Source organism: Solanum pennellii, chromosome 4 (genome assembly GCF_001406875.1).
Source record: "Solanum pennellii chromosome 4, SPENNV200".
In the NCBI taxonomy this organism is placed as follows: Eukaryota; Viridiplantae; Streptophyta; class Magnoliopsida; order Solanales; family Solanaceae; genus Solanum; species Solanum pennellii.
The window spans coordinates 71,282,596-71,292,719 of NC_028640.1; the positions used below are offsets into that span (position 1 = coordinate 71,282,596).

The 10,124-nt window shown below is 36.2% G+C and overlaps 2 protein-coding genes across 3 annotated transcripts; both read right to left on the minus strand.

The window, feature by feature from the left end:
- Positions 1 to 1,368: 1,368 nt before the first annotated feature.
- Positions 1,369 to 3,379, minus strand: LOC107015579 (28 kDa ribonucleoprotein, chloroplastic). Its single transcript, XM_015215892.2, has 4 exons — positions 2,937 to 3,379; positions 2,211 to 2,309; positions 1,823 to 2,110; positions 1,369 to 1,670 (listed from the first exon to the last, which is right to left on the minus strand). The coding sequence occupies exons 1-4, from the start codon at positions 3,267 to 3,269 to the stop codon at positions 1,554 to 1,556; spliced, it is 837 nt and encodes a 278-aa protein (XP_015071378.1). The 5' UTR covers positions 3,270 to 3,379; the 3' UTR covers positions 1,369 to 1,553.
- Positions 3,380 to 4,671: 1,292 nt separating this feature from the next.
- On the minus strand, positions 4,672 to 9,855 carry LOC107016011. 2 transcript variants are annotated; one of them, XM_015216483.2, is made up of 6 exons: positions 9,488 to 9,855; positions 9,039 to 9,311; positions 5,565 to 5,725; positions 5,376 to 5,481; positions 5,171 to 5,287; positions 4,672 to 5,081 (listed from the first exon to the last, which is right to left on the minus strand). In XM_015216483.2, the coding sequence occupies exons 1-6, from the start codon at positions 9,677 to 9,679 to the stop codon at positions 4,935 to 4,937; spliced, it is 996 nt and encodes a 331-aa protein (XP_015071969.1). In that variant the 5' UTR covers positions 9,680 to 9,855; the 3' UTR covers positions 4,672 to 4,934. The 2 variants fall into 2 exon arrangements, with proteins under 2 accessions (XP_015071969.1, XP_015071970.1); XM_015216484.2 differs by having other exon boundaries at positions 4,672 to 5,072; positions 9,488 to 9,853.
- Positions 9,856 to 10,124: the final 269 nt, after the last annotated feature.

Consider the following 10,124-nt stretch of genomic DNA (forward strand, 5'->3'; position numbering starts at 1 on the left):
AACTAGACAATGCTAGGATTTGTTCCTAAGTATGTGTGGAATCTATTGGGTAATGCCACTCAAGGTAAGGGATTTGATTGAATGCTGGCAACATCAGAGAACGCCTAGAGCATTGAAGCAGATCTGGAGGACCATCCCTCTATGTATCTCTTTTTTGTTTTTGAGAATAACCATCCCTCTATGTATATTCTGGATTATTTGGCTACAGAGGAACAAGACATGTTTAGAAAGTCGGAACAATCATATCTCCAGAATCAAGGATAACTGCCTCTAAAATTTATATTTCTGGAGTAGAAGTAGAATGGTGGATGGTATAAGCCAATATATGGGTTTTCTAGAACTTACTTGGAAGAAGGATGTAACGACTGCATGCCCATCCCCTGCAGGTTTTTTGTATCTTTTTAATATCATCTTGGCAACTTAACAATAAACCTCAGAAAAAGACTTGTGCTCTCTAAAAAGGATGTGCATACTTTTTAAGTGATCTCTTAATTGTTGATTCAAGACATAGGTGGTAAGAACTTAAAATCAGACAAAAAATTGTCAAGATAAAAAGTAGATGTAAAAGAAAGTGATAGTGCAAATAAGTAGAAAGTGAAGTGTAATAGAGAGCACTTACACACTAATGAATTGTTATATTAGTACAAGGAAATAGGAGCAAATGCGGCCTACAGCGTGAGACAAAGTAATTAGTACCCTTCGGTATTGGGATGTTACTTATGGAATAGATAACCAAATGGGTTCACCTAAGTAGGATACATGGAAGAACTACGTTTGACATTAATCTTGAAAAACTACAACTCATCTTAATGCTTGTTCATAACATTAAGGAGATGAGTGTATATGTTGAAAAAGCAGACAAAATGAAGACATTAATACACTGGAAGAAACAGATAGCTATGATCCTACTCCATTGTGCTCACCACTCAGTAGTATCATATATCTGCTAAAATATCCTACAATGAATTGATTTAATCAAACTTCTAAACAAAAAGGGCTATAAGTCATTATTTTTTTTAAACATATCAAATGCTGGGAAGGCCGATGATTCATAATTTGCCAGAGCAAATATTGTTTCATAGCAACTACCCAAAGCACCAATATGTCACCAGCACTCATTTTCATATATCTGGGTAGACAAAGAATTGCTGATTCTCTTGCAATGAGACCTTGAAGGATACATGGCATGTCACGTAGGGACTGCATTCAATTATCATAGAGAATATGCCTAGCGGTAGTGATTCTCTTGCAATGAGAATTTGGAGGAGATGTCACCTTCGGACTGTATTCAATTCCCGTAGTGGACATTTCTCTAGAAACTTATACTTGATTAAACATTTTTCGTCACCTCTAAACAAAACGAAGAGATAGAAAACAGAAAGTAATCCCGAATAATAGATGAAACCAAAGGAACAGGGGACGTACATGAAGCTATATAAAAATTTCTGACAGAAATTTTTTGAAGATATCTGCCTGGATTCTACTATACAAACAAAAAGTCATGGAAACTCACTTCCTCAGAGGAATAACTTTCAAAATTCAGCAGCATTAACTCATTCTGCCACAGAGATCAATTCAGATGGTAGTTCTTGGGACTTGATAACCTTTTTTGTCTCTTCTCTGAGAAACCTTTTACTCTGTGCCACCCTTATAGCTCTTCCCATAAATTCCTATGGATGAAGATATACTCAAATCAGGTTTTTGACATTAACCAGATCCAATGGTTCAAGTCCAAAAGAGTAAATAAACTACAGAAACCGCAATGAACATTCAACAAATGGAACTTATATTCATCACAACAAGCAGCCAAACCCAAAATTACCTTTCCGTCAAAGGAGGATAATGCTGCATCAGCTTCCTCCTTGGTATTAAGTGAAACAAATCCATATCCTGCTGATCGTCTGGGATTATCATTGAATATGACTTCAGCAGAAACAACATTTGCACCATTAGCCTTAAAGAATTCCAGCAGGTCGTTAGACCTTGCTTCGAAATGCAAATTAGCCACAAAGAGATTGTGTATAGGCAGCGGCTTGGATGGCGGCGGAGAAGAAGGTTTCTCAGTCTTTGGCTTAGCCCATGCAAGTCTCAAAGGTCTACCCTCAAGTTCCTGTCAAGTGTTAACAACCAATAATGTAACCCAAACTCATTTCAAAGTAGTCAAATAGTGACAGAATTTTTCAGGAAGAGTAAGCATTCGAAATCCTTACATACGCTTCAAGATTTTCAAGAACGGCCTTAGCTTCCTCATGTGAGCCCATTGTGACAAAGACTAAACCCCTGCTTCTTGTCTTGTTATACATTGCAACCTTGAGAACAAACAACAGACAACAAAGCCATCTCAGAAAAACTTAAAAAAGTATAATCAAACTAAAAGTTTGGTACAGAGAAAAATATTTTTCACCTGAAACCATTTTTCTGTATGTGGTTAAGATAATTTCCTTGAAAACAATTCTTCATCAAAATGAAAAATGACTTCATTCACTTATGGTTAGAAGTCGTTTTCCTCTCCAAAAATCATAATTCTTAATTCATAACACCACATTCAACCAACATGAAGACAATGCTTCCAAACTTTAATACTTAAAATCATCATCATACCTTGTGCTGCATATAGTATCATTATCATGTCACCTACTTACCAAAATTTCTCCATCCAAAAGTAGACTTTTTCACCTATGGAAGTAAGTCAGTTTTCTTCCCGAAAATCTTAATCCATAACACTAACTTCAACCACTTTACAATTTCCAATACTACTAAAAAATCATAGCTAACATCTCTTCCCCATAAAGACATGGTTAATGTATGTGTTACATTCTATCCTCGCCAAACCCGAGACCGCACTAGTGGAACTATATTGTTGTACTAAAAACTTTATACTCATACCCTATATAATTCACCATACAAAAAAGCAGATATTTTAAGAAGGTGCAAACCTCAATATCCTCCACAGTGCCATATTTCTCAAATAGAGGTCGAAGGTCGTTTGCTGTATAGGTCCAAGGAGCATTCTGTGCAAGCACTCTTCTTTTCAAACTTCCATCTTCTAACTGTTCTTCTAGGTCTTGTGCGGACGAAGAGCAATTGGATATGTAAAGGTACGGTCTTTGGGGTTTGATGGGGATTAATGGGGAGAAACAAGGAGTTCGCAAAGAAATGGAGGAAGGGGATAGTAAAACGGGAGTTGTAGAATGGTGGTGAAGGGGAAACAAAGTGGATGATGAAGAAGGAAATAGGGATGGAGAACATAGTAAGCGAAGTAACGCCATTGATGAAGTGGAAGAGCTGTGTAAATGGGGCAATTCAAAGGAAGCTGCAGTTGGGGGATAGTTTACGACTGGATAAGGGTCATATCACGGCAATATAAACCGCTTTCTCCCTCCCAAAAAATTAAAATTTGTTTTTTCAGAGAGTAAAATAGAATAATGTAATATTTATTTATATATTATAAGATATGAATAATATTATATTTCATGTGTTAAATTTATTTTTAACGTATAATTTTTTTTTTAATTTTATACTCAATTTTAGTAAAAGTGAACCGAGAGAGTAACATGCATTGACGCAAAGGTGAACTTTGCATTGGGGTGGTTTTGAATTTCATTTTGCACCGTGAGGTTACAAGTTTAAAACTAGTCATAGAAAATGAGATCCAAATCTAGTACACTCACCTTTGAGGTGTGCAACGTTTAGTTTTGATGTCTTTAGATATATCAATGAAAAGTTCGATGTGAAGTCTTTCCACATATATATGAAGCAGAAGCATCTCCTCTCGAGATTGATTCTTTCAAAGTTTTCGAATTCGCCTTTAGAGATTGAGCAAGTGTCATTAGTCTACATACATCAATGATAAGTTACACTTAGTATTTTTTTCGTGTAATTTTTAAAATTTTAATTTTTAAAATATTAAATTAATTTACTCTAATCTATATTTAAATATATACAATTAATCAAATTAACGCCAAAATACTACACGGAAAAAGAGTGATTCTTTGAAAAATTTCAATGAAGATTTTCATATAGTCAGATTTTCTATTTAAATTTGTTGTTATTATGTTGAACCATTATTTTTCTAAGATTCAACAAGAAACCTGCAAATAATATAATCCATTTGTGATAACCACCAACCCAAGCTATGCCTTTTTTTGTTCCAACTTCCTCTGTGTGTCAAGGATCTACACATGTATAATTTTGCTCTGAGGTATGACCAATTTTCTAACAACAAAACTCAAGAAACTCACGTTTTTCATCCAAAAGAATAAAGAAAGATTCTCCTCTTCAATTGGAAAAAAGAACTTGCTCGAATGATAAACATTCTTCACGTTCAACCTTCAAAATTCTGAACTTCAGTCACCAAGAGAGCAAAAAGGTGGAAGCATCTACAAAGGTAAAAAAAAAATGTCTCTGTTAAGAACAAAAACAACCAACCACCATCAAATCCAAGCAACACATAAATTTGGAATACAAAATTGGAACTAAATTGTTGTTGAAAAAAAACCTAACAATTTGACAAGCAGGCTCCACAGTAGTCAGTCTTATGGGCCATGGCAGTAGAAATTTGAGCAAGAAATCATCACTGATACTAGGATATATGGATATTGAAAGATCAATGGCAAATCATGTCCATTGACTTTTTAACACAAGAACACATGCAGCAGTTGCAAAAAGCAGTAACCAAAAATCCCTACTTTGCAATATAACACAAGCAAAATATATATCCATAATGCACTAGCAATACAATGGTAGCAGACTAACAATAGTTTTCTTACAAGAACGCAAAACAACCAAATTCTTCAAGGCTATATAGAAGAGATGGAATGTAGTACGTTACTTTTTACAGTTACCGAGAATCGTAACAACACTTTTAAAATGCAAGAATAGCCTAAAATGATCAAAAGAAATTGCAACTGGTCAGGAAGGAGGAGCTTCTCCTGCTACTTCTTGCATAATCTATATTCAGGTGAGTTTTCTCGCAAGGGTGATAAAGGCTGCCTCGAAGAATCAACCTCGCTGAAATCAAGTTTTCCCTCCACTGGACTGCTCATCTTGGGGCTTGATTTCCTTTTGTTGCCCTGCAAGCACTAGTTAAAGGTTAAACAAAACTTAAGCTATGGGCGTAACATAGAGAGGAAACAAAAGACCGGACTAAAAGAAACTTGTATAAGCTTACCTTGCCGGAAGAAGGTTTTCCACCAGAACCAGGTGTGTGTTTCTCTTTCTGGTACAGCCTTATCAGCCTTTTATTGGCCTCATCCAAAACATTGTTTTGATCAAACAATACGTTCACCTAAAAAATCACAAAATTACCCATCTTTTCTTAGTTTACTAGGCCAGACAGGAGATCAAACACTTTCTTTCTCTTTAAATCCACTCACCTCGTCTTCTGCTTTATGGAGATTTGTCCTCAAATGATCCTTGTCTTTCTGCAGAGTATTGACCTCAGCAACCAGAGCAATAACCTTTTGTGTTGATGGCCTCAATCTATCAAAGCAAAAGGCACTCAGCTAAAAGTTAAAACAAAACACAAAATTGTAGACATTTGGAGAAACAGAAGTTGAACTCACCGCTTCCACTTCGTCAACAACCTTTGACAAACTTCTACACCACTATTTGCCTCCAGAAATGCATGTGCTGTCGATGCAGCAGCATCTCTACCAATCACAGTTTCCAGCAAATTGTCGAGCAGATTCTGTTCCACCGAAGCATCATCTGTGGCTGTGTCATCCTTCAAGAATGAGTAAAGTAATCTAATTGTTAGCCTCAAGAAGAAAGATTCTACTTCTAGCAATCTAGAGATGTATCAAATAGGATCTATAACTAACTAATTGACTGACTATATTGACCGTGTTATTTTCCAAGCAGCCAATTAGTTAGGTTTCCAAGTAATCAGAGGGCTAATTGCATATCCTCAGAAGAAGGATCTAATTATCTGAATGGCCGTTGCACATGAAAAGGCACAACTTGAATCCTGGGAAAGAGAAAGGAAGCTATTCACATAGCAGTCACCAGTTATTTTACTGATATCAAGGAAAAATAAAATTAGACCAATAAGCTCTCCCATTCTCATAACCACAGAAGTTTGGACGGAAGTTTCATTACTGATTATTATGTTACACTACCAGTATCCGACACTGGATCTAGGTTTCAGATTCATAAATCACATAAAATCTAGGATCCCAATTATAGAAAGGCCATTGAGAGTCCAAATAATACAATTTTTGAGAGTCAAACAAATATAATTTTTTGTTAGTTAAGTATCTATTTCGATTGAAATGTCTACAATATTATCTAGTTTGTTCTACATTAACACATATATAGTAGTACAAACAAAAACAAAAAGAAGAAGACCAATAAAGAGTTGTAGGAATATGTAATAGAAAAGGGGCCTAAAAAGCCCAATTCTGTTACAGGAAATGGAGAACAAAAGTTACTCCCTATCATAACCTGGACAGAGACAACAACAATTCCACTGGCATGCCAATGTTGTCATGTCAACACCGGTCAACAATGACATGGGAGAATTCACATAACATTGATCACATGTCTGAAATCCTAACATCGAGACATTGACACAAACAAAGTTTGAGAGATCTTGGCCTTACGAACGCTACCATTGAAGAACTTCAACCACATCATAACTCATGGTCAAAGAGTGAGACGATCAACAAAGTCAAACCCTTCATATTATCCCCAGATACAACAGCTGTATGGCATTTGGGTCGAAAACTTTCTCACATCAGAACCAATTCCAAAGATCCTAAGGAAAAATTGGGAATAGTTTAAGCAATATAAAAATGCATTTGCTTGCCAGACTCCCAGCATCATAGAGGACATGTGTGTATGCTAAAATGAAGATCTTATCGCAAAAAAAAGTGTGACACTAGTAGGTTTTAGAGACCTAAAGCCTAAATAAACACTGATACCAGTGATATTCTTGACTTCATAACTTTTACTTCAAGAATAAATGGACAAATTGTTGCCAATAATGGCCTCAAACAAACTGTAAGTCACCATCAAAGATACATATATCACATCATCACTCATAGTAGAATCGCAATTAATATCGTGCGTATACCTAATTCTGAAAATCCAAAAAAGTGGAAACCTTAAGCCTAAAACCCTAAAAATGGAGACAGTGGTACAACATAGGGTTTAAGAGACCTCTAGCTTAATGTAAGCTACCATCAGAGTTATTTAACCACATCATAACCCATGGTTGAAAAATTGGGGAGTCAACAAAGCAGTGAACCTCATGATGTCAAGATAAAACAGCTCTATGAAGCTTCCTGGGTGGGAAACCTCTTTCATGTCTGAGTAGATATCAAAACCCTAATGAAATAATGTGATAATTAATGTTGTAGCAAACATTCATCTGTTATCATCTATTTTTTGTAAATGCATTCAGCTTACACTGAATCTCTTAAAAGTACTCCGGGATGCAAATTTAGAAACTTTACCACAACATATCCTGAAGTACCCTTTGGGNTCATCTGTTATCATCTATTTTTTGTAAATGCATTCAGCTTACACTGAATCTCTTAAAAGTACTCCGGGATGCAAATTTAGAAACTTTACCACAACATATCCTGAAGTACCCTTTGGGCGAAAAGTTGAGAGCATCCACTAATTAGCAAAATGTTTATCAGAAAATGTGTGAGAAAACTAGCTTCTTGGAAGAAGCAATATAATTTCTATAAGATGACAAGACTTACTAATTGAGTGCTTCATAACATACCTACGTACATAATGGTATGACATACGACAACAACATCATACAGAGTGTAGTCCCACATTGTTGGGTCTAGAGTGTACCTCAGATGTGAGGCAGAGAGGTTGTTTTTGATATTACTCCGGCACAAGGCAAAAAAAGTCTAGGAAAAGACATAATGAAAGTACAATAGACAATAGATAGAAACATAATAGTACTACAACAAAATAATACTAAAAAGAAACTACACTAAATAATAAATAATCGCAGAAATTGAAGAACAAGTAACTACAAGAGTAGGCCTACGACTACTAGTAGTACACCTACCTACCAGTATGGGCACACTCCTACCTAGTAGCCTTTTACCCTAATTCGTGTCCTTCACATCTTCCTGTCTAAGGTCATGTCCTCCACATCTTCCTATCTAAGGTCATGTCATAAATTAGTTACAATTATGTCATATCCTATCTGATCACCTCTCCCCAATACTTCACTGGTCTACCTCTCCCTCTCCTAAATCCATCCATACCAATCTCTCACACTTACACACTGGGCATATGTGCATCTCCTCATCACATGCTCGAACCATCTCAACCTTACTTTTTGCGACTTGTCTTAGCTATCCCCATTTTTAATTATATCTCTTCTAGTATCCCCATTTTTAATTATATCCTATCTAATGACCTCTCCCCAATACTTCATTGGTCTACCTCTCGCTCTCCTGAATCCATCCATACCAATCTCTCACACCTCCGTACTAGACATATGTGCATCTCCTCATCACATGTTCGAACCATCTCAACGTTACTTCTTGCGACTTGTCTTAGCTATCCCCCTTTTTAATTTTATCTCTTCCAGTATGGACCCATCACAACATCCTCATCATCTTCTGGATGTGAGAGTTCTTGACCGGTTAATACTCCGCACTATTCAACATAACTGGTCTAACTACCACTCTATAGAATATGCCTTTAAGTCTAGGTTATCACATAGAACTTCATATGCATACCTCCATTTCATACTGGACATTGTAAAATAACGTCCCCAAATGTTTCTTCACAACTATTGTTCATACTTAGTTGGATCCAATTTCATGCGATGAATCATTTTGTAAATACTTTGATCCAAATAAACAATATTTGGAGGCCTAAGTTAGTACATTCAAAACAACATTAAATTTTATAATTAAAAGGAAGTCGTACATGTTGGCCTGATAAATGCTATAAACAATTCATAAAACCACATTACATTGAATAAACAGAAAGTTAAACATGGGAGGGAACCAAGAGAAAAAAAAAGGGGTGGGGGTGGGGGTGGGGGAGTTACATACCACTTGGGTCTCATATTGACACTTGTAGAAATGCAATTCTTCAGATAACTTTCGAACCTCTTCCTCCAAGTCATGAACACGAATCTCAGCTTCCTTTGCTCTCTCATCTGCCTCATTTCCAAAATCCATTAATGCCTCACGGTCATGATCATACAAAGCGCACTCTTTCTCCCACCTCTTACACTGAGCCAACAAATTCGAACACTCCACCGCCAACCTCTGATTTTCGTCCACAAACCTTTTCAGTGCCGAAGCATTCATACTTGACTCAGCCTAACAAGTAACAATATCAACAATTAAGAGAAGAAGCACAAAATCAAATAAAATCTTAACATAGGCATATGAACTTTTCTATATATACAAAGATAAATAAAAGAAGATCAATATTTATAACAAACACTCAGAATTTTTATTGAAGTAAATCAAATAGGAGAGTATAAGGTAAAAACCCTAGAGCGCTCAATCGTTTCATCTTTCTCTTTCAATTTGGCTCGTAGAGAAAGATACTGATTCCGAAGACGAACAAGGGATTCTTCAGATGCTCGAAGCTTTAATTGAAGCGTTTGTGACGAAACAGGGAGACCAAGAGAGTACTCAATCGATTCACGAATGTAATCTTCGGTCTCTTGCGAAAGATCCATCTTGAAACTTCAAACAAACCGTAAACTCCGATTAAATGATTCCGGCGATGGGAATTGAAAATCGATCTTCCCGGCTACCGGAATGTGATCGGAGAGTTCTGCAAAGTGAGAGCGGTTGCGGTCTGAAATGAGGGGTTTTGGGGTCTGAAATATATATTTATCTTTTTTTTCTTTACAGTGAATTTCGAATTGGGAAGTGGAAGATGTAGCCGTTACAACTTAAAGATTTGTTTGTGTATTTAAATNGGAGAGTTCTGCAAAGTGAGAGCGGTTGCGGTCTGAAATGAGGGGTTTTGGGGTCTGAAATATAATATTTATCTTTTTTTTCTTTACAGTGAATTTCGAATTGGGAAGTGGAAGATGTAGCCGTTACAACTTAAAGATTTGTTTGTGTATTTAAATGTTGGACACAATAAGATGATTTATGCAAAGGTTCTTTTAGGCT